The sequence below is a fragment of the Mesoplodon bidens genome (assembly GCF_964165515.1).
Source record: "Mesoplodon bidens genome assembly, chromosome: 19".
In the NCBI taxonomy this organism is placed as follows: domain Eukaryota; kingdom Metazoa; phylum Chordata; class Mammalia; order Artiodactyla; family Ziphiidae; genus Mesoplodon; species Mesoplodon bidens.
The window spans coordinates 48,509,798-48,535,525 of NC_138179.1; the positions used below are offsets into that span (position 1 = coordinate 48,509,798).

At 39.0% G+C, this 25,728-nt stretch overlaps 1 protein-coding gene across 1 annotated transcript in view; it reads left to right on the forward strand.

Moving 5' to 3' along the window:
• The first annotated feature begins 5,160 nt into the window (after window positions 1-5,160).
• The window catches only part of NSF (N-ethylmaleimide sensitive factor, vesicle fusing ATPase), a 160,091-nt gene continuing 139,523 nt past the window's right edge, over window positions 5,161-25,728 (forward strand). The window contains exon 1 of the mRNA XM_081218272.1: window positions 5,161-5,254. Within this exon, the coding sequence (XP_081074398.1) occupies window positions 5,243-5,254 (12 nt within the window). The 5' untranslated portion in view covers window positions 5,161-5,242. The remainder of the gene's footprint in view (window positions 5,255-25,728) is intronic.

A 25,728-nucleotide genomic window follows, 5' to 3' on the forward strand; every position in this document is an offset into this window, starting at 1 on the left:
TTTTCTCAGGAGTCCTCTGGAGAAAATATAGTCACCCCCAATGTGGTCTGTGGGCCTCTGGCGTCGTGAAGTTCTACGCAACACAGCCACTCCCAGGAGACTGTGACTTCCTTCTCTCGAGCTGCATAAAAGCTCATCAGACCAGTATCTGAATGATTCTTTTTCAGAGAGATGCAGGCAGCTCTCGGGACCCACCATGTTTATTATGCAGGGTTATGCAGCCTGGCAAGTGCATTGGGGCTTGCAAAAGAGGATCAGCTGGTTTCCATAGCAACATTCATTCCTTTCCACGGAGGATTCTATCATCTCTCCTGCCCACTGAGACTTTCCAGAATGAATTGATTTTTGTGACTATAGGTGTTTGTCCTTGATCCTCCAAAGAGCAAAGACATACTCATCAAAAAATAAATAAATAAATAACCCAACAATAAAATACCTGACTGCAGCTAAAAGGCTGCATTGCGTCAGCTGGTCTTCCTTCTTTTTTTCCTTTTTTTTTTTTTTGTGGTACGCGGGCCTCTCACTACTGTTGTGGCCTCTCCTGTTGCGGAGCACAGGCTCCGGACGTGCAGGCTCAGCGGCCATGGCTCACGGGCCCAGCTGCTCCACAGCATGTGGGATCCTCCTGGACCAGGGCACGAACCCGTGTCCCCTGCATTGGCAGGCAGACTCTCAACCACTGCACCACCAGGGAAGCCCTGGTCTTCTTTCTTTTAAAAAAACTCTATATTCTTTCTCCATTTTGCTCTGTTCTCTAGCCTTATCCATCCTTTTGGGAAATAGTTTTCTCTGACAGAAAACAAACAGATGGCAGCTTCATCTTCCTAAAACTGGCTATGATGGGGCCATAATATCAAGTTTTCAACAGGGCTCTCTGAAAGCCTGGGCTGAGGACATGGGTGGCTGACCTGTGGGTTATGACTGGAAGGGCGAGAATAAGGATTGCTGTCCACATAGAGATGTCCCAGGTCCACATAGAGATGTCCCAGTCTCTGAAATTTTGCCCTTAGAGATTTGTTTTTTTTACTGCTCCCCAGCAATATTCTCTTAAATTGCATACACTCCTGGAAAGAGTAATATATTAGGTTATTAATGCTGAAAGAACTTGGGAAAGAGGAGGAGGTGCAGAGGGGAGGGTATCAAAGGATTTATTAAGACCACCTTTGTCTGCTTCACAGGGATATCTTCTGCAAGGGGTCAGTGCAGGTCCTTGTCACACACACACTTGCACACACACACACACACCCTGGAGGACACCCTCTGACAGTCACAATGCAGTGGTGAATTCAATGCACAGCGCTGTTCCCCGAAACTCCTGCATGCAGTCCTGTTGCAAGATCTTTGAAACCTACACCTTGAAGTGATTAAAACTCCTTTCTGTCCCCAGTGCCATTTGTTTAGCCCTAGACTTCCACAGACTAAAGTTAGTTTTCCTTTGACTACTGTGGAAATCAGCAAAACATCACATTGCTTTGTTAAATAAACTGGATAACAGTGAATCAGTTCACTTTTATGTCGCTTACTATTGCTCTCACTCCTCAAAAGACAGAAGAAATCTATTTCCCCCTAGTTGAGCATCCCTGTTACAACCAGAATGTCCCAAAGTTACTCAGCCCCATTCTAATGGAGCACTTGTTAAGTGATGTTTAACTGGATGTAATTTGAACATATCAACAGAATTATATCCATGGGGTTTCCAAGACTTTGAATTGGGCCTCCACCTAGAGATGCTCCTTACCTAACAGGGAGCAACAGGTGATACCAAGTTTCACTACATAAAAGCCTGGAGTCACTTCCTTGTCACTGACAGGAAACATAGTGTATTAGTCAGGGTTCTCCAGAGAAACAGAACAAACAGGATGTGTATATATAGAGAGATTTATTTTAAGAAATTGACTCATGTGATCATGGAGGCTTTGCAAGTCCAAAAATCTGATGGGGGACACTGGCAAGCTGGAGCTTCAGGAAGAGCTACAGTCCAAGTCCAAAGGCAGTCTGCTGGAGAATTCTCTCTTGCTCTGGGGAGATGTGCCTTTTGTTCAATTCAGGCCTTCAGTGGATTAGATGAGGGCTTATGGAGAGCAATCTGCTTTACTCAAAGTCCATTGATTCAAATGGAAATCTCATCCCAAAATACCCTCATGGAAACATCCAGAATAACATTTGACCAAGTATCTGGGCACCGTGGCCCAGCCAAGTTAACACATAAAATGAACCAGCACAATGGGTCACAGAGTAGCTGTAATCAGCGAGAGCTGACCTTGGTCAAACCCTTACCCCTCTCCCCACGTGCCTCACTGTTCTTTATCCTGGGCACTGTTACCTCCATTTCATGATGTCATCATCTTCTCTCCTCACCTTTCAGGTACCCAGTCCCCTTTTCCTCTCTTAGTCTATCCCTAGTCTCACCTCACCAACCTCCTCTACCCCGAAAAACCCCTTCAGACCTTAGAAAATGACCCTAGACATTTGCACTTTAGGTTACATTTAAATCATTGTAAGCTGTCTTACCTGTTTTCTCATCACTGTGAGAGGAAAGTATATTAAGGATTTCAGGGATCGATGACAAACGGAGGGAGTTGCGTTTCGTTTTGCTTTTTGTTTTTTGAGGAAAGGAAAGACTGATTAAGTCACAGAAATCAAGACAAAGAGAGACAACAAGATTTTGCCAAAGACAGAAATCAGGTAAATTCCAGGTCTAGATAATTAGTGGATGGTCTTTTCAGAATATCACCATTGGGGTCAATCAGCTCTTGCTATTTTCTGTCTTTCTTCCTCAGGATGGTCGAGATTGTAGTTGCTTGGGAGAGAGAGCATCTGATTGACTGAGCATGGGTTCTGTGCTCCCTCCTAGGCCAGGGGAGGGCAGGGTGCATTGTCTGACAATGCTTTCAAGGCTGCATGAACCAGGGTAGCTGTGACCAGAAAAAAAGGGGAATGAATTCGGGGCAGCAAAAGTATTTGTTGTCTATCAACCATAACTGCAAGGATTGCTCAGAAGGTGATGCAGAATCAGTTCCACTCTCTAAGACAACCTTGAATATTAGAGTAAGGCACAGATGGGATGCACAGACATGTGACAACCTGGGGTAATGTCTCCCCTCCAGCTGGATGGTAAGCATCTCAAGGACAGGAGCTCATGTCGGCTTATGATTTCTTTGGTAGACCCTGCAGAGGGCTGTGCACATGATTCTAATGAATTTATACCACTTGTGAGAGGATACAAAGAGTCCCTTATCGTGCAGAGATATGCTTGTAAGCTGACACAGTGGAACCTCTCCGGCATCCAGCAAACCTGTCTTTCCTACATGATAAACACTCCTCCTCGGTGTAGAGATTCAAGACATTTTCACCTGCAATCTAGTTTACCTAGCAAAACAAGACAACAAAGCAGTGGTATAGATAAATACATTTGCTTATTCTCTGGCCTTGAAAATAACGTCAGATCATTGTACTGAGAGCCAATGTCATCTTCTGGATCTGGTAATTATTTGGGCAAAATCTCTCTCTTTTTTTTTTTTTTTTTGCAGAAGCTTTATTTTTTATTTTTTTTTTGCTTTATAACAAATTTAATCAGTTATACATATACATATGTTCCCATATCCCCTCCCTTTTGCGTCTCCCTCCCACCCTCCCTATCCCACCCCTCCAGGCGGTCACAAAGCACCGAGCTGATCTCCCTGTGCTATGCGGCTGCTTCCCACTAGTTATCTACCTTACGTTTGGTAGTGTATATATGGGCAAAATCTCTTGATTTATAGATTCAAAGTATCAAAAAATGTAAGACAACCTGTTAAGCTCATCAAATTACACCTCTCACTTTCCAAGTAAGGAAACTGGGGCTCAGAGAGGTGAAGGGAGGTGGGAAGTGAGTAGCAGAGCAAGGAAAAGGATGAGAATCTAAGCCTTCCAACTCCCCAATCTATTTTAATTATTTTTATAGCTTTTCCAAAGTTAACAGATCAGAGTTCAACTAGTTCCCTGTCCTTCCTGATAAACTCTCTGATCCATCGATGATTCAGTTAACATCTGATTTGTCCAACAGCACACTCTGGTTCTCAGGTACAGCGTGAGAGTTTACAAAACGTACCTGACTTTTTGTCTTCTGTCCCCTGCCCATCTTCAGGTCACTTATTGTTATTAGTTTTCCATTTTAAGCCGCTAAAGCCTGCCCAGCTCTTCTAATTATTTCTTTCCTTTCCTCATACTGGAAAAAAACTATTTTTTTTCTATTAACTGTTGAAAAGGTAACACGTCTGATCATTTTTTATTGTCTTGTGTAAATATAAAGAGAAATATAAGATAGTAGAGGCAATAAGATCATCAGAGACCCTATTTGGGAGAACCTCTCTTCTTGTAGAGAGCTGTTATTATTATCTATTCTGAGGAAATGGTATGGTAGAAAGGAAACATCAAGGTCAAAAAAAAAAAAAAGGCCTAATTTAGGGCATAGTTTATTCAAATTCCCCGTGTATATATTGTCTAAAATGAACACTGGGAATTGACAAAAGTTGTTAGAGACACAAATTACCTTTATTAATAAATATATTTAATAATAAACGAATATATAAAGATATACAAACAGTTACAATTCACTTACACATTTGAAGAAATTCTTAACCTGAGTTTTCCAGGCTACACATAAGCTAAATGTAAATGTCAAGGCCGCTCACTTTCAGGAGCTAGGAAACACGTCCGCCTACAAACAAAAGCCTGAATTCACTCAGAATTTGAATTCAGAACCAACTACACATTACTGATCTTCCCAGGGGGGAAGGCCAGTAACCGCGCTGGGTGCTCTTACGTACATTTTCACACTTAAGTGGGTCTGGAAGCATAAAGTTAAAAGGCCATTAAAGGGCAGAGATAAGCAGGGGCTCAGTGATTAAAAGCATCAACGTCCTATACTTCCTATAAAGTCCGGCGCACACAGCCAGTTGTGATGAGATTCGCAAAAGGAGCCCTACAGAAAGTCGCCAGCAGACACGTACGTGAAAGACCCAGAAGCCCCACCCTCCCGGAAGCTCGCGTTCAAAATGGCGCCACCGCCCCGCCCGCCCCGGGCTGCCGTCGAGCCCGCGCGTGCGCAGCAGGGCGGGGGTGTCGGAGACGCGGCGGGGCGCGTGCGCGGCGTCTAGACGGCTGCGCGCCTGCGCGAGGGCGGGCAGCGAGCGCGCGCGCGGCGGGGGCGGGCTCTTCCGAGCGCTGAGCTGCAGCGGCGGAGCCGGACGTGTCCGCGAAGATGGCGGGCCGGGTGAGTGCAGTTCGCGGAGCCGCGGCTCGAGGCGGGGGTGCCGGGCTCACGGACAACTGGAGGTCCAGACGGCCCCAGGGGAGGGGAATGAGCCTGAGCAAACGGGGCGGTGGAGGGGGTGGCAGGCCAGAGAAGCTGGGAAGAGGGAGCGGTGGCAGAGGATTAGCCCTCCTCAGAAACTCCATCCCCGTTAGAAGCTCGAGGGAGGAGACCCCCTCGCTACCCGGGTCTCCTAGGTCTCCCTTAATCCTCCCTTACATCCCTTGGGGCTTGTCCCCCTCTCTTCTCAAGCTAGCGGCAGGCTCGTGGCCGTCCCAGGCCGGTCTGAGGGCTCTAGGGGTTTCTCCGCACCCTCTTGCGAGGGCTTATTAGGTGCCGCCTCTGGAAAAAACTGCGGGGGATCCGTCCGCTGCATTGGGGCGAGGGCTGTGACAGGGACCAGAAGGAACCCATTTCTGGTTCTTCACAATAAAAGGTCTTGAGAAAGGAGGAGGGGGTGCAAATGACTTTTAGTGTTGAACCCCGGCCGTCTGGGGGACGTGTCACTGCCGGCTCAGGCAGAAATGCCTTGAGCTTGGAGTGGGGATGGATTTGGAGTGTAGCGTTTTCCTTTTATGAATGACAGCTGTTTCGAATGCAGCAGGATATGTTGTAGTTTCAGGATTTTAAAATTTACTTCCTCCTTTAGCCTCTGAGATCGCGGGGTAGTATGGGTTTGGCGAGGGGAGATAAGGCTGGTTCTGGGGTGTACTGCAGTGTGCGTTGAGCAAAAACCTCTCTGAGGGATGGATCCTGCCCAGAGATTACACTGGTCATAAACCTGGGGATGTTAACTGCGTCATTAGGGGATAAGGATGTGCTTGACTGATTTATTTCTACTGGAATATTTGAATACATTTGCATAGATTATGCGTACACGCAAATGTTCTCCCTAAAGGAAATTGTTAAGTCAGGAGATTGTAGAGTGAGAAGAGACCTTAAAGGTCATATAATTAGGCCTCTTTCTCTTCTTTTCCCCGCAGCCTCTCCTTTTATCTACAGCTACTTCCTCCAACTGTGCTTCAGATTCTCTTTCCCCCGCTTCTAAGGAGCCCCATTCCTCTGTATTCACCTGCTCCCTCTTTACAAACTCAGGCTTCTCCCATCCTAAACCCTCCCTCCACTCCCACAGCTGTCACCTTTTCTCTTCCCATTTTACAGCTAGAAATCTTGTCTCCATTTATTTGTCTCCCATTTACTTGCCACCTACTCACGCCTCAACCCACTGCAGCCTGATTTCTGGCCCTGTCATCCCACTGAAACGTGCCCCTAAACTTAACTGACATTTTTCATTCCTTGTCTTCCTTGATGTCTCAACAGCCTTTGACATTGTTGACCGTTGCCTCCTTCATGGAAAATGCTCTTCCCTTGGCTTCAGCCTCCCTCCTGTTTTTAGTCAGACTGCTCTTTTGCAGACTCACCCTCCTCTGCTCTGTTATTCAATGCAGATATTCCTCAAGGCTGTCTCCTCACCCTGTTTTCTCCCCAGGCAATCTCTTCTAAGCCCAGCTGCAACTACTATCTAGATGCCAACGAGTCTCGGTATCTTACTCCCAGTGCAGAACTATCATTTAAGTTTCAGATCAGTATGTCAAACTGACTATTTAAAATCAAGGCACCTCAAACTCAACTTGTTCAAATTCAAACCCATGGTCTTAGCCCACCTAATTAGTATTTTTACAGGGTTTCTTATTTCAGTGAATGGCATCACAACGCCTTCCACTTATATAAGCTGGAAACCTGAGGAGGGGGGGGAGTGGGTCATTCTTTATACTTCTGTCTCTTAGGATATCCTCTGCCCTCAAGGAAAATTCATCACTGAGTTCTGTTTCCCCCCTCGGAAAAGGGTATTATTAATTATTAGGGCCAAAGAATCTGGGTTGGGCATTACTGCTTTAAACGATATCCAAAACACCCACTGGACTAGTCACATGGGTTCTGTCATTTTAACATCCTAAAAATCTCTCCAATCTGTCAACCTCTCGACATCTTCATTTCCACCCCCTTTCCCCAAACTACTATCATTTCTGGCCTGGACTACTGCAGGAAGCTCCCGAGTGGCCTTATGCCATTCACCACATTGATTATTCCCTCCCATGCCCATTGATTGCTACTTAAACCCCTCCCTCAGTAACAGCTCATTACTTTTGGGAGAAGACTAAATCCTTAACTGGGCCTTGAAGGCCCTTTGTGGTTGTGCTCCCGCATCTCTACTCACCGCTTTACTCTCTATGCTCAGGTTATATAAGCCTTTCAATTCCTTGAACCTCTTACCACAGGGTCTTTGCATGTGCGTTTCCTTTCTTTGTGATGTTCTGCTCCCAACCATTTACCTCTTACTCATAGATCACTCAGCTACTCAGGGAGGCCTGTTCTGATCCCCCACTAAGTCAGGATCCTTTGTTAATATGCTCTTGAAGAACTGAATTCCTTTCCTTAGATATTTATGTCTGTCATTTAAAATTTATTAGTGTGATTGCCTCTACCACTAGACTTTGCTTTCCATGAAAGCAGAGACCATGTTAGTTTTTTACTTACTATCATCAGTGCTTTGCACCTGCCCGGGACCTAGGTGCTCAATACATTTTTGTTGAAAATGAATCTAATCTCTGTTTTAATACTCTAGTGATAGAGGGTGCGTCGCCATAAGGCTAGCCCATTTTAGTGTCATGTTAGAAAGGTCTTTTTTATATGGGGTTCCATGTAATTTTTATACATATTATTTCTGCTGTTTAGAACTGCGTAGAACTAAACACAATTCCTTTTCCGTATGATAGCTCCTTAGCTGTCTGAAAACAGGTTACATATTCCCTTGGATTTTCTCTTTTGCAAGTTAAACATCCCCAATTCCTCAAATATCCTATATCCCAAACCATTCATCATTTAGGTTATCTTCCTTTGGAAATGTTCTGTTTTGTCAGTGTTTCTTCTAAAATGTGCTCAGGAGACTAACACAGTGATCAGTGAAGAATATCCTTGACTTGTTATCTTAACTATTGTCTTAAGCTGGACACTACCATTATTAATAGAAGCTAAAGTTGTATTTGCTTTTTTCTGCAGTAAATCACACTCTTGGCCCATACTGAACTTACAGTCAATTACAACTCTCATGTTCTTTTAAAATCAGCACCCCTCCTCTGCATTCTAGGTATTGTGCAGTTGTTTTATTGAACCTAAGTGTAAGACCTTACATTTATCCCCTTTACAATTCACCTTTTTTTGGTCCATTTCTGTTACCTGTTGAAGGTTTCCTTGATTCTTTCATGTTATACAACATAGTAGTGCTCTCGTTCAGTTTTGTTTCATGTGTAGGTTTAATAATCATGACTTCTGTGTCTCCATTCTAGTCATTGAGAAAAGGTAGGATAAGACAGGGTCAGAAATAGCCCTTGAGCATGCTGCTAGAGACTCTCCTCTAGGCTGGCATACATCAGTATGCTTTGGGTACCATTGCTTAACTAAAAATGTATCTCATTTAATCATGACAAAACCACCCTGCAAGGTAGGTAGTATTAACTTTGTTTTACTCAGAGAGAGGGACTTAGTAACTTGCCAGGTTCACAGCCAGCAAGAAGCAGGGTTAGCATTTGAATTCAGGTCAGTTCATCAACTTAGTTGCAAGGGTATAAAGAAGAGTAGATTTACCTTACCTAGAACTTATTAGAGCCTGCTGTCAAACTTTAATTTTCAAAAACTACCTTCTGTCTTTTGGAAAATTTAAGACCTTTGGCCCATCTTGAGTGGTCTTATCTTTTTTTCCTATAGCCATAATTGTCTAACAACTACCTATCCATGTTTAACAAATACAGTCAGCCTTGTTGTAATTCTCTTTTTATGGGAGAAAAGCTATTTTGAGTTTTTACTGCTTTTGATTGGTTTAGTTAATTTTGGCATTCTGACATCATCTTGTAAACGGTATTATGTATGTAATTGAAGATTTGTATCAATGTTGCTGATGATAACATTAGTAACCTGTGTATCTTGGCCTTTGCTTTTCCTGACCAAAAAAGAAAGCATCGTATTTAGTCCATCTGGGAAACTGAAGAATAAACTGTGTGATGTTATTCAATATAGCATCTAGGTCATCAGAACTTGGTTAATCCCTAAAATACTTTGAAGCCCCTAATCTTAAAACTAAAGAACCTAAAAGAAAATAATTTTTGTCATTATTGTTTTAGTGTATTTATTATATGAGAAAAATATGGAATGATAAGTTGGATACATTTTATAACATGATCAATTAATTTAAACGTATGGTTCCTTTTGGCCTTTCAAAAGATTCAATTAGGTAATAGCTTTTTCTCAGCTGTTTTAAATATTTGCTAGTAATAAATCAGATTCTAAAGTTATAATTCTTATTACTTACATTGAATATAGACTCTTATTTATAAAAGACCTCTACGTACAGATGGCTGCCACTGCCCCAGGCCTCCACACCGTCTTTCAGAACTCTCGTGCTGCAGCTGCTCTGGAATCAGGGAATCAGAAGCAGAGGAAAGAATCTGAAATGTAGCCTTAATAGCTGAGGAGAGCTGACTCTAGGCAGGGAGAAGCTCCTTAGTAAAGCTTCTCTGTTTGGTGTTGCTTTCCAGACCCCTTAGACTACCACTGTCACCCCACTCCTGAAGAAAAAGGAAAGAGAAGAAGATAGGCTTTCCACAATGCCTGAACTTTTTTGTACTCTCTCTTTTAAAATTGCCAGAAATCTCACTTACTGGAGATTTGGCAGTCCCTTTCTGAAAATACGCATACATTAATGAAAATAAAACCAAGGGATTGTTTTCTTCATAAATTCTTACATCTAGTGGAGGTAATTTGTTTTAAGAAATAGGAGTAAGATGATGTTAAATAGGAATCTAAGAGAGGGAACTCTCTTAGGTGTTGAAAGGGGTTTAGAAGGATGTTAGAGGTAAGTTTTACCTAATCTGGCTGTTTGTCTAGGTCAGGCTAGTATATTTAGTATCAGTATATTGAAAAAGCTTTTGTAACCTAGTCCAGAAACCTGACCATTCATAACATTTTTATGGGTGAATGACATCTTTACCAAATAACCAACCTTCAGATTGGAACACAAGTCCTAGATTGGGGACAGCTCATGGGCAGTACCACAAGTCAAAACAAATCATATAAAATGTTTAGTAGTCCCATTTCCTAAATCAGAGTTTTACTGTCTGGAACATATCAGCTCTCTGCAATCTTGTATGCAGTAGTTATTGCTTTTGTGTATCACTCTAGTGGAGATTTTATAAAGTATGTTCAAATGCAATACATTTTAGAAAATAAAATTGAACTCTTTAAGCACTATCAGCTAGCTTCTTCTTTCTGAAACCCAGAGGAATTTATGCTTAAGATGGATGTATTTTTTTTCCAGGTATTTAAGTCAGGGTGCAAAAGTGTAAGGTGAAAGTATATTATTTTACTATTGAAAATTCTTGAATTGTTAAAGCAGTGAATCCTTGGAAACAGCTGCATTGGCAATACACTAGTCACTTGCTATAAGGCTGTTCTTAAGGGTCCATGCTCTGGGTATAGTGTATAGGTAAAAATCTCTTTATCCTACTTCAATATTAATGCCCTTGAATGGGCTCTGAGACCTACCTTACACTGCCTTCAATTTCCTAGTGATTTAAACTCATTTTCAACTTTTTTTTTTTTTTTTTTCTTTTTGCGGTATGCGGGCCTCTCACTGCTGTGGCCTCTCCCGCCGCGGAGCACAGGCTCCGGACGCGCAGGCCCAGCGGCCATGGCCCACGGGCCCAGCCGCTCCGCGGCATGTGGGATCCTCCCAGACCGGGGCACGAACCCGCATCCCCTGCATCGGCAGGCGGACTCTCAACCACTGCGCCACCAGGGAGGCCCTCAACTTATTTTTTTGTGATGCAAACTAAATATTCCTTGTGTGATTATAACTATTTCTAGCTCTATGCACTTTAAACAAGAATAATTCATATGCGCCTTAAGAGATTTCAAGCACGCTGAAAAGTACAGAAAATAGTATAACATATACATATATCTATGTGCCCATCATCCAGATTGTGTTTACATATTGTGATATTTGCTTTGTATCTTTTAACTTTTAGAAATAAAACCTTATAGATCCAGTTGAATCCCCTTTGTATTGCTTCTTTTTATAAAAAGTTTATCTTTTTATTTAGTTTTGGCTACGTCGGGTCTTCGTTGCTATGTGCGGGCTTTCTCTAGTTGCGGCCAGCAGGGGCTATTCTTCGTTGCGGTGCATATGCTTCTCATTGTGGTGGCTTCTCTTGTTGCAGAGCACAGGCTTTAGGCACGTGGGCTTCCATAGTTGTGGCACGGGGGCTCAGTAGTTGTGGCTCACGGGCTCTAGAGCGCAGGCTCAGTAGTTGTGGCGCCTGGGCTTAGTTGCTCCACGGCATGTGGGATTTTCCCGGACCAGGGATTGAACCCATGTCCCCTGCAATGGCAGGCGGATTCTTAACCACTGCACCACCAGGAAAGTTTACATACTGTGATATTTGCTCTATATATTTTAACTTTGAGAAATAAAACCTTATAGATCCAATTGAATCCCCTTTGTATCCCTCCTTGATTCCACTGACCTTTTCCAGAAATAACCACTACCCTAAAGTTGGTATAAATCCTTTCTGTTCACATCTACATATGTTTGTGTCCATAACTAATATATTGTTTTGTGTGTTTTAAAAAAGTATATAGTGGTGTCATACTGTATATTTCCTTCTGCAGCATGCATTTTTTCATTTAAAATTGTGATTGAGATTTAGTCATGTTGAAATTACATAGAGCTAGTTAATTCTGTTTATTGTGTAGTATTCTATTTTGTAAGTGTACCACAATTATCTGTTTTCTTATCAGAGGACAATTTAGGTGGTTTTCAATTTTATTTCTCCTGGTGCACACATTCTTGTATATGTCTCCTTACATATGTGTGTAACAGTTTCTTTAAGATATATGTCTAGAGACGTGGACATATACCCTATGTAGAATAGCTACATAGAATTGCTGGGTGATCAGTGACCTTTATCTTTACCTAGTTATAACAGTTTTCAGTCTTACCAGCAGTATATGAGTACCTGATACTCATGTCCTCTCCAGCACTTAATATTGCAGACATTTTAATTTTTACAATATGATAGGGGTAAAATAATATTATTGTTTAAATTTGCATTTTTTTCCTGATTACTAGTGAGATTGAGCATTCTTCATATTGGTCTTCAGAGTTTCCTCTTCTGTGAATTACGTTTGCATATCCTTTGCCCATTTTTTTTCTTTTGGGCTGTTCAGTGGTGATCTTTTCATGTTTGCAGAGTTTTAGATTTAAATTTTATTTCAGTTATAACTACCCATTTTTAAAACCTCTATAATTAGTGTACTTGTATGTTTTAAAACAGATCGTTTCCCACTTTGAAGTTAGAAAGATTTTCTTTTAAAAGGTTTTGGTTCATCTGGAATTTATTTTTGTGTTTGGTGTGAATTAGGAAGCTAATTTTATCTTTTCCATATGTATAACCAGTTGTCCCAATGTCATGTATTGACTCCATCCTTTTTCCCACTGATTTGTAATGCTACCTCTGTTTTATATCCACTGTAAGTCTAGACTCTATTCTGTTTCATTATTCTGTTTGTCTATATGTGCACCAATACCACTGTTTTAATTACCATAGCTTTAAAATTATTCTTGCTATCTGGTAGTGTTAGTCCCCCTCATTTTTCTTCATTTGGCATTTCTTGGCCCTTTTCCATATGAAGTTTACGAGCAACTTAATCCCTTCTTTAAAAAATTTTTTTATATTTAAATGTATCTTTTGCCATTGATTTACATTTTTCCTTATAGTATTTCATAAGGGCAGATACAAAGATCATTTCAATAAAATTTAGCTGAATTACTCTAGGAAGCTGATAAGCTGATTTTCTTCCCTCCCTCCCTCCCTATCCTTCCCCCCCTCCTTTCTTTCCTGTTTTATTGCCATTAAGCCAAAACGTGCTAATAATTTATCGCAACTTTGTGCCCTATAGATCTGCAATCAAATGAATTAGCATTAGCTGTTTATGAGTAATGCAGGGTGTTTTGGTCTTTTGCTAAATTTAGAATGAAGTGCTAAAGTTCTGATGTATTTTGCACTAGCTATGTAGATCTTTGGTAATGGAGAAAATAGGAAAATTATTAAAGTAAGAAATAAGTTGTCATTTTTGAAATCCAACATTCACTTCTTTATAAAATCACTAAATATTAAAGAGAATTTTAGGATTTCACTGATGGATTATGTTTTTTTAATTTGTTATTAATTTATTTATTTTTGGCTGAGTGGCTTATGGGATCTTAGTTCCCCCATTAGGGATTGAACCCGGGTCCTCGGCAGTGAAAGCGCAGAGTCCTAACCACTGGAGCGCCAGGGAATTCCCACCGCTGGTGGATTTTAAGTGTAAAGTGTTTTTAGTGTTATGGGCATATGAGCAAACATTTTCTTACTTCGTTTGACAAGCAATGAAAATAAAACTTATCACTAATTCTGGGTCTTCCAAAAAAACATCTGAGTGGGGAGATTAAAACGATTTAGTTATCCTAGTTACTTTTCTCCTAGAGAATAATATTGACAAAATTTTTTGAGATGATAACAGACTTAGATCCCACTGTTTAGAACAAAGCCTGGCATGAAAGTGTTATTTAGTAAATGATTGTTGAATGGATGAATGACTGTTTATTTCTGTAGACCTCAGTAAATTATCATTTTGGACAGTGTCTTTAGTTGGATTTTAATGTTATGTTCTCTGCCAACTATTGAATACTCTACTGTTGTTTATTCTGTTATCCAAGTCATTAATATAGCATAGATCTAACTTTAAATAGCTGCTGGCCTCCGATACAGTCCTTTTCTTGATCTGCAGATACTGAGTCTGATAACTTTTTTGTTTAAATAGACTTCCAATCAGTTTACTACTTATAAAGCATCAAAATAAACTTAACTATAAAGTTTTACCAAGTTAAAGGATGAAATGGACCAAGAGCATCATTGAAGTCTCTTTTCCGTATTTTCTTCTCTTCTATTGTAGAAGGAAATGAACCTGCCATTATTTCTGTTTTTATGAAGTTTATTTCTCTTAGTGCAATGATTCTCAAAGTGCAATCTGCAGACCAGCTAATTAGCATCATCTGAGAACTTGTTAGAAGTGCAGATTCTCTTACCCCACAGAGGTTGATTAAATTAGAAATTCTGGAGGTGGGGCCCCTGCAATCCCTTAACAGTTCTGAAGATGATTCTGGTGTATGCTAAAGTTGAGGACCATAGACTTAGGATTTTGAGCTCTCCAATTTACTTTAACAAATTGTTCAAGATTTTTTTCTCCAGATTTCCTTCCAAATGTATACTCAACCTTGTTATTTCTAGATTTCAGCGTTATTGTCTTACCTTTCCTTTAATACCTTCACCTATATCCAATTTTCAGACATTTAAGAAAGCATAAGTTATTTCCTGCAGTATGGAGAATTAGGTACCTTGACTGACCTTTCCATGGAAAATATTTGCAATGCTAGATAGCATGGTAATTATAGTTAATTAAAAAATGTGGTATTCTTGAAATTTGCCAAGACAGCAGATCTTTCTTTTTCTTTCTTTTATTTTTTGGCCGTGCTGGGTGGCTTGTGGGGTCTTAGTTCCTGACAAGGGATCGAACCTGCGCTGCCTGCATTGGAAGCGTGGAGTCTTAACCACTGGACCGCCAAAGAAGTGTGCTAAGACAGTAGATCTTGAGTGTTCTTACCACACACACACACACACACACACATACACAAGTAACTTTGTGAGGTGATGGATATGTTTATTAACTTGTTGTGGTAATCATTACACAAGGTATACTTATATCAAAACATCACTTTGTATACCTTAGACAAAATTCCCTAAGGCTGAACGTGTGCATGTATGCTTGTGATCCACCAGTTCTTCTGGAGGGGGTGTATGTAGGGGTGGGGGTGGGGTGGGAGTATAGCTATCCAATTGAAATGCATACATATATTATTCAAAAGACATGTAATGTTATTAGCAACAGTATTCATAATTAAAAACTGGAAACAACTCATGGATAAATAATGGTGGTATATTCATATAATTATATACTATAAAAAGCAAGGAAAATGAACTATTGCTACATGCAACGAAATGGATGAGTGTTAACAATCATAATACTGATGGGTAGAAGTCACACAAAATAATACAAGCTATATGATTCCATTTATATAAAGTTTTCAACAGGCTAAACTCTGATTTCTATCTCTGGTGGTAGAAACAAGATAGCAGTTATCTGTGGTTGGCGGTGAAGGGCTAGTGATTAGGAGGGGGCAGTATGGCATGTTGGTAATGTTCTCTTTCTTTAACTGGGTGTTGGTTACCCTGGGTGTGTTCACTTTGCAGAAATTCTTTGAGCCAAACACAATGTGTGTACTTTTCTGTATGTATATTTTCTTTAATGAAAAGTTGATTTAAAGAAGTGGTAATGTTCTTTTTCTTAAACTAGGTGGTAGGAACATGGTGATTGTTTCTTGGTATTTTATATCTTACGTTTTTAATTAATATTTTATTTTTATTCAGTATTCAAAAAATATAAAAAGTAGTCACTACTTCATTGTTAATTGAATATCTCCTGCACAGAGCACAGTGCCTGGAACATTATAGGTATTCATTAAATATTTGTTCCATTGAACAAAAGTAGGGTAGTTATTCCTTTTTGCCTTCTGACAGCCAATCTTTTACTCAATTATTTATAAATAATTATTTCTAAGTAACCAAAAAATATAAATAATACCATTATATTATTCTTATACTGTCAAGCTGAGTTTATTAAACAGAGAAACCTCTCAGTATTACAGGCACTTGTATCATGAATTATTAGCATGTTTAATTATAGTGACTCAGATTAACATCAGCAATTTAGATTAATATGGGTGTAAATCAATAGATTTTGCAGCTTTGAAGATGTGAAATTTATTAGACTTTATAATATTTTCGGGTGCCTCACTTTTTTTTCTTTTTTTTTTTTTCTGAACAACTGAGATCACAGCTAACTTTTTCTACTGAAACTTGTGTTCCACCTTCTGTACCGTGCTGCCTCTTGCTTCTTGCCTGTCTTGCATCTCTAACTTTCTGCTTTCCTGAATGCCCTGTGTCTCGCTAAGGGAAGAGCCCAGAGCTATGGGACTTAGGGGTTGGGACTGGGGAGAGGCTCTAAGGCCTGGGATCCTTGTTCTGATTCCTTCTCCAAAAATTCTTCTCTCCTTCTTCACCCTTCAAAAGAATGTAGGTGCCAAACTTTCATCAGGATGTTAGGAATAAAAAAAAAAAGGCTTCACAAACATTGTTTTGATTTCTTTAAGAACATTTGGAGTAAACTTTTCAGAGTAAGAACACTAAGTTACTAAATAAGAATATCTTAAATTGAATGAATGGTATTTTACAGTTTTGAAAACACCTTCACAGATCCTTTCTTGTTAGACTCTCAGAGCAACCTTATGAGTTGGCACTCTGAAAATTCAGTTCAACAAATATATTTCAACTAACACAAAAACCCTCAGCTAACATCATACTTACTGGTGAACACTGAAAGCTTTCCCCTTTAAGATTAGGAACAAGATGAGGATGTCTGCTGTCTTACCACTTCTATTCAACACTATTTTGGAGGTTCTAGGTAGGGCAGTTAAGCAAGTAAAAGAGTAAAAAAGGCATTCAAATCAGAAAGAAAGAAAATTATATCTATATACAGATGAAAGAATTTACAAGAAAAAAACGTAGAGCTAAAAAATGAATCCCGTAAAGTTGCAGGATACAAGATCAATGTACAAAAATCAGTTGCATTTCTATACACTAGCAATGAACAATTTGACAATAAAATTAAGAAAACAGTTCCATTTACAATAGCATCAAAAAGGACAAAATACCTATGACTAAGTTTAACCAAAGAATTGTAAGATTTGTACACTGAAAACTATAAAACACATTGAAAGAAATTAAAGATCTAAATACATGGAAAGACATCTTCTTAGAAGGAAACATAGACGAAAATCTGTTCATGGATCGGAAGACTTAATACCGTTAATATAGCAATACTCCCCAAATTGTTCCATAAATTCAGTGCAGCCCCTTTCAAAATTCCAACTGCTTTGTTCCCAGAAGTGGACAAGCTGATCCTAAAATGCATATGGAGTTGCAAAGCCATTTTAGCCACAGCAATTTGAAAGAGAAAGAGAAGAGTAAAGTTGGAGGACACACTTCCTGATTTCAAAACTTATTATAAAGTACAGTAATCAAGATGATATGGCAGTGGCCTAAGGATAGTCACATAGTCATGTAAACCAGTGGAATAGAATTGAGAGTCCAGAAGAAAACCATACATTTATGGTTAATTGATTTTCAACAGAGGGCCAAGACCATTCAGTGGGGAAAGAATAGTCTTTTTAACAAGTGATGCTGAGACAACTGGATATCTACATGCAAAAGAATGAACCTGGACCCTTACCTCACACCACATACAAACATGAACTCAGAATGGGTCAAAGATCTAAATCTATAAAATTCTTAGAAGGAAACAAAGGTGAAAATCTGCATGACCTTGCATTAAACAGTGATTTTTTTAAAGATATGACACAAAAAGCACAAGCACCAAAGGGAAAAATAGATAAATTAGACTTCATCAAAATTTAAAATTATCATGCATCAAGAAAGTGAAGAGACAACCCACAGAATGGGAGAAAATATTTATAAATCATGTGTCTGATAATGGTCTAGTATCCAGAATGTATAAAGAACCGTTACAACTCAACAATAAAAAAAACCTCTATTTTAAAATGGGCAGAGGATTTGAATAGATATTTCTCCAAAAAAAGATGTGAAAATGACCAATAAGCACATGAGAAGATGTTCAGCATCATAGTCATTAGAGAAATATAAATCAAATCCCACAATGGGATACGACTTCACACCCACAAGGATGGCTATAGTTTAAAAAAAAAAGTGTTGGTGACAGTGTAGAGAATTTGGGACCCTCACACACTGTTGGTGGGAATGTAAAATGGAGCAGCCATTGTGGGAAACAGTTTGGCAGTTCTTCAAAAAGTTAAACATAGAATGATCCAGCAATTCTCCTAGCTATATAACCAAGTGAGTTGAAAACATATGTTCATACATAAACTTATACATGAATGTTCACAGCAGCATTATTCATAATAGCCAAAACGTGGAAATAACCCGATGTCCATCAGCTAATGAACAGATAAAACAAATGTGGGTTATCCATACAGTGGAATATGATCACAAAAAGGAATGAAGTGCTGTCATTTGCTACAACATAGATGATCTTGAAAATATTATGCTAATTGAAAGAAGCAGTCACAAAGATGACAGATTGTATGATTCTATTTATATGAAATGTTCAGAACAGGCAAATCCATAAAGATAGAATGTAGATTAGTGGTTGCCAAGGGATGAGGGAGGGGGGAATGGGGATTAAGTAGCTAATAGGTACAGGGTTTCTTTCTGGAGTGCTAGAAATGTTCTGGAATTAGATAGTGGTGATAATTGCACAATGTAGTGAATATACTAAAAACCACTGAAGTGTACACTTTAAAGTGATGAATTTTATGTTATATGAACTTGTCTTAGTCTATTTGGGCTGCTGTAACAAAATACCAGAGACTGGGTAGCTTATAAACAACAGAAATTTATTTCTCACAGTTTTAGAGACTGGGAGTCCAAGATCAGGGTGCCAGCATGGTTGAGTGAGGGCCCTCTTCTGGGTCACAGACTTCTCATTGTATCCTCACCTGCTGGAAGGGACAATTTAGTTTTCTGGGCGGCCCTCTTTTATAAAGGTACTAATTCCATTCATGAGGGTTCTGCCCTCTTGACCTACTCACCTCCCAAAGGCCCCACCTTCTAATACCATCACCTTGGGCATTAGGTTTTCAACATATGGATTTTGGGAAGACAAACATCAAACCATAGCAGAAGTGTATCTCAAAAAACGCTAATAGGGCCTCCCTGGTGGCGCAGTGGTTGAGAGTCCGCCTGCCGATGCAGGGGATACGGGTTCGTGCCCCGGTCTGGGAGGATCCCATATGCCGCGGAGCGGCTGGGCCCGTGAGCCATGGCCGCTGAGCCTGCGCATCCGGAGCCTGTGCTCCGCAACGGGAGAGGCCACAACAGTGAGAGGCCCGCATACCGCAAAAAAAAAAAAAAAAAAAAAACGCTAATAAACACTTCAACTAACGTTGCATATACTGGGTGGCACAGGCATGCCAGAGCTTAGAATAGTGGTACTCAACTAAGTAGTTTAAGGCAACTGGTGATAAGTAGTGATAAGACTGTTGGAGAAGCACAAATAATAGGGATATGGGAGATACCCAGTCTTACTAGGAACCAAACAAACAGTTGTATAAACTTGGCTTTGTAAGATGGGTAAGATATCCATAGGTGGAAGGGGTTTGGAATGGGGAGTTCAGGCAAAAGGGGTAGTGTAAAACAAAGGTATGGAGTTAGGAATATGAAGTATCAATACATGGGCTTTATTATTTAGGAATCACATTTTTAGTTTTAGGTCATGTCTGGTGGCAGACAGAAGATTGAATTGGAGAAGAGAAATTAGAGTCAGGGAAACCAATTAGGTTATCGCAGTTTTTTTAGGAGAGATGATGTTGACTGAATTAGATCAACAGTTGTGAGGCTGGAAGGGAGGAATCAAATGCAAGTTACAGTGCAGAAGTAGAATTAATAGGTCTTGGCCCCAGTTTGTGTGTGTGTGTGCACGTGTGTGTGTGTACTGGATGGTGAAGGGAAGAATGACCTTGAAATTGTGAATTTGAATGAATTGAAAGGATGATGATGTTAGGACAGCCAGAGAAACAAATTAAAATGAATACTGAGGAGAGGGAGATACCACTGAATTTCGCAATTAGAAAGGCATTGGTGACTTGGAAGAGCCATTGCAGTAAAGTAGTTGCTGGAGAGGATTTCAAAGAAGATTGCCAGAGGATGAGAAGATGGGAGGCAAGGAAGGGAGACTTCAGAAATTTGGTTGTAAAGTGAAGAGAGAAAGGTTGATAATTTGAGGTAAGAGAATTAAGGGACTTTTGCTTTTTAAGTCACTATGAGGGGTGTGTACCTGCCTCTGGAATGAGAGAGGCTTACTGGCAGTGACCCAAGAGGCGAAAGACCAAAGGCTGGATAGGCGGGTCGCCATCAAACCTACAGATGAGGGATTCTACCTCCTTATTATACATTCGAGATATGTGCCTTAAGATACTTCTGTAAGGTTAAGAATAGAATGCTGTGATCCTTGAATGTGACCAAATGGAGCTACAGTACGTGCTTGAATCAAATTAGAGGTAGCTAATCTTTAGTTTATTCACTTTAAAGTTAGATTTTTTAAAATCTTCTAAGTATACAAAATTCAGAACGAGTCATATTTGAAAAATCATTTAGAGATAAGTAATTTTCTTATGAGAAAACAAAAATGTTAGCTAGAGCGAGGGCCGGGTGTTTGCAGGTGTGTAAAGCTTTTAAAACAGCGCCTGGCGTGTAATAAGCTCTCAAAACACATTAGCTATTATTATTGACACTCCTCCAGTCCAGCCACCAAGTGGATAATCATTTGTCTCAGTGCTGTTTATTGAATAGTTCAGCTTTTCTCTACTGATTCTAGATCTCACATATCAAGTTCTCACCTGGTTCTATTTCTGGATTGTTTGTTCTACTCCATTGAACTGTCTGTTTCTGTACTAATACTACAATACATTGTTTTATTTTATTTATTTATATTTTATTTTTAGGTTTTTTTGGCCACGGGATCTTAGTTCCCCAACCAGGGATTGAACCCCGGCCCTCGGCAGTGAAAGCGTGGAGTCCTAACCACTGGACTACCAGGGAATTCCACTAAATTGTTTTAATTACTGTGTACGACATGTTTTGATGTCTAGTAGGGCCAGTCTCATTCTTTCTGAAATTTTTCTTGGCTACTTTCACAAATTAAAAAAAAAATTTGTTCCCTTCTCATTTTGCCTACTACATTTATAATACTTTGCCAGTTACAGTTTAGATTGAATTTGCTAAAGTCCCATTGGGATTTTCTTATAATTACATTAAGTTTATAGGTTAATTTGGAGTTGATGATATCCTTACAGTATTGAGTCATTGCATAGAATGACATATATCTCTACATTTACTTGGATATTCTTTTATGTGCTTCTGTTAGTTTTCTTCATATGGGTCTTATCACTCTCTAGATATATTTCTTTCCCAATTTTTTTTTTTTTTTTTTTTTTTTTGCGGTACGCGGGCCTCTCACTGTGTGGCCTCTCCCGTTGCGGAGCACAGGCTCCGGACGCGCAGGCTCAGCGGCCATGGCTCACGGGCCCAGCCGCTCCGCGGCATGTGGGATCTTCCCGGACCGGGGTACGAACCCGTGTCCCCTGCATCAGCAGGCGGACTCTCAATCACTGCACCACCAGGGAAGCCCTCCCAATTTTTTAATTCCACAAATATTTATTGAGTGCCTATTATGTGCTAAATATTGTACCAGGTACTTCTCCAAATTTTAAAGTAATGTATTGTGAGGCATTAATGAACTTTCCCAAGTTAATGCAGTCTTGGAGAGGAAATTGTTTATTCACAGAGCCAAGGATTTAGTTAACTGGCTTATGATTTGGTGTTCATTTTGATGCTCACTCATTGGTTAATCTGCCCAGTATAAATAAAATTTTAACTCTTTGTATATCAAAAGATTCTGTGTTTCAGACCATATTTTGTAATTTCTTACAGTTTATTAAAAGGTATGTTTTCTTAATTTATATACAAAAATCTTTGCCACACTGTAGTCAAAGAGAATTAGATTTACTTACATGGTTTAATTATGAAGAAAAAACTTTTAAAGAATTATGAAAAAAATAAGCAAATTATGAGACCATGTCTTATATTTCATGAATAATGACAGCGTCCTTTTATTAAGCATGTCCTTCCAGTTATTTTCCTAATGTGTGAGGTCATCACTGTCTATGCAGAAACAGAGGTCTGAAATGAAATATACCATCAATTAACTTTACTACAAAAATTTTAATTTGGGGAGTAAAATAGCAGCTATCTATATTTTTTAACTTGGAAAATGCAGAAAGGAAGAAAATAAATCACTCATAGTCCCATTGTCCAATCACAATTGTTTTTTACATTTTGGTGTGTTTTTATTTAATTGCTTTGCTATACTTAAAAAAATAAAACTATAAAGTAAAATTTATATATATGTATATATATACATGTATACATATACTATCCTGTGATTTGAATATTATGAGGATATGATAATTAAGTGGATATGTTTTAGTTTTCGTAACCATCACCTTGAAATAGGACTTTTAGTTTGCTTCTAATTCATCACCGTTAAAGTAAACCTGTAGAGGACAACTTTGTACATAAAAGTTCTCTATATTTAAAATTATTTTCCTAAGATAAGGGTTATTTATTGTAAAAAACAGTTCCAACCATTCAGAATTGTGAAAAGAGAAGGTGTTTCATTTATACCTTCTTGTTTCACCTCAGTGGTAACTACTGTTAATTTAGTGTGCATCTTTTTTATTAAAAACTTACTCTGCATGCTATTTTATTTCTTTTTTTAAACTTAGTTCTATATTGTGGACATTTCTTTTGTCAGTACATACAGAGGTACCTTGACCTTTTAAATGGCTGCATAGTTGTGATACTTTTAACCATGCTCCTATTCACAGCATTTATTTAGCTTTAGATTGTGATTTTTTTTTTATTACAAATAATTCTTTACTGAATATCTCTATGATGGTCATAATAATAGCTGAGATTTATTATTTACTCTATATCAAGTAAATAAGAATACTTTATTTAATTCTCTTGTGTATGTTTGGGTGGTTGTGCATTTATTCCTATGTCCTCCTGTTTCCATTCCTGCCCATAGGGAGAGTAGAACTTTAGATCAAATTCCCTTGCGTCTTAGTGGAAGAATTATTACAGGGAAAACAAACAATCTTACTTTTCTCAGGAGGAAGAATTGCCAATCTGATGGTTAGTATGGGACATTCATGCCAGGAGTTGTAGGTTTTATACTTCCTCTTTTCACATCCTGTGCCCAGGACTAGCAGGCCAATATGGTCAGCAACCTTAGACTGTCCTTTAGAGGTAGATCTGGCCATTCTCCTAGTTCTGTTTATTCCTACAGCTGGGATGAGGACTGGTTGGGGAGAGAACTGAATCTGTTCTGCAGACCTAGTTAGCTCCCTTTTCCAGTAGGCCTACCTGAGTACAGATGTACCAAGGTCTAGGTCTTTGTTGCATAAGTGTATGTACCTTGTACCTAAACTATGTTTTCTAGTTTGAACATTTATACTGTCTTTACCTGGGAATTATTGGTGATTGCCCAGCCATTAAAAAATCAGACCATCACTTCTCAGCTTTATTGAGGTATAACCTATATAAAATAAAATACAATCAAGATATAGAACATTTCTGTTATCTCAAAAAATTACTTCATGCTTTTCTGCTGTTCATTTCACCCCGGCCCCAGGCAATCACTGATTTTGTGTGTGTGTGTGTGTGGTTGTAACTCTAGATTAATTTTGCCTCTTCCAGGATTTCATCTAATTACAAGGTGATGCAAAAAAGAGGTCATCCTATATTATATAAGCATCTGGCTTTACTTGGCATTATGTTTTTGAGGTTTACTCATGTTGTTGCGTATATCAGTAGGTAGTTTCTTTTTAATTGCTGGGTAGTGTTCCATTGTATGGCTGTACCACAATTTGTTTATCCATTCAACTGTTGGTAGATCTTCATGTTATTTCAGTTTTTGACTATTATGAATAAACTTGCTGTGACCGTTTGTGTACCAGTCGTCGTGTGGCTGTATGTTTTCATTTCTCTTTACTTAAAACTTTACTAGGGGTAGATCTGCTGGGTCACATTAACCTTATAAGAAACTGCATCACATCTTTGCCACTATTTAGTGCTGGTCAGCCTTTTATATTTTCCTTTGTGTTTTTTTTTCCCCTCAAAAAACCAAAATGGGAGCTCAGTTTTTTTTTTTTTTCTTTTTCAATATAAGTTTGTAATGGAATTTTAAGGCCCTAAGGGATGTCACCTATGTGAATAGTTACTGATTTGAGATGGATAATGTGAAGGGTATCCCTACGTGCTCTTTGCAAGATTACTATAGGACATAACAAATTTAGCTTATTTCTATCCATCACTTCTAGTCCCACAGGACTTCACAATTTTAATAGAAATTATTATTTCAGGAGTTTATAGCAGAGTGGTTCCATAGGCCTGAAGACACGGATTACTGATGGCCTTTCTCACACTGCTCTAGACTAGCACCATCTAATGAAACTTTCTTCAGTGACAGTTAATAGCCACATGTGGCACTCGAAATGTGACTAGTGCACCTGAAGAACTGAATTTTAAAATTTTAATTAGTTTTAATTTTAATAACCATATGTGTCTAGTGGTTACTTTATTGAATAGTGCAGTTCTAAAATGTTATTTTTCAGGAAGCACAAAATTGAGTGAGACTTGTTAGCTAAGCTGGCTCTGGGGCAAGTTCGTATATTCTGTCCTACTTCCCTTCCCTGTGGGGGAATTTGTGTCTCTAGAGAGATGTAACCTAGGCCTGAAGCACCATAGAGAAGACCAATGGATTCATGAGTGTTGCAGTTATCTGTAATGAGGTCTTATAATCAAGTACTACACACTTTGTTTTTTTCTATTTATTTTGCCCTACTGAGTTCTTTGGTAAACAATAAAGCATATATTTTAAAAATCCAATTTTTAAAGTGGACCTTTGGATGAAAGTATGTTATTTAAATTTGAAAACTATGCAGTGATGCCCAGGGGAGTCCTGATTACCCGCTCCCCCCGCCCATTTTTTTTTTTTTTGATGGGAAGAAGCCAGTTCTTTTTCTGCACTTTAAAGGCTCTCACATAAGTAATGATATAACTTTTTTTTCCTTTGGCATAAGGATTATATATTTAAAATTTTTAAAAATATTTATTGATTGAGTCATTTAAAAATAACATTAAAGCCCATTACAGGTTATCATAAAGAACCTATCTTTAAGCAGAGGCTGACACACCATTGTAAAGCAATCATACTCCAATAAAGATGTTTAAAAAAAAAAAAGAACCTATCTTTATGAAAAGATAACTATAGTTTCCAAGGCAAAAAAAAAAAAAATAGTGAGTGGCACTGTTTTACATTTTTGCAAATCTCTGACTTAGAAGACAGCTGTAATTCTCACACATCTGCATCTGCATTCAATCTGTTGTCTCATGCAGATATGTAGTTGGAAAAGAAAGGAGTATTTTTAAAATTTTCACTGGAGTATAGTTGCTTTACAATGTTTTAGTTTCTGCTGTACAGCAAAGTGAATCAGCTATACGTAC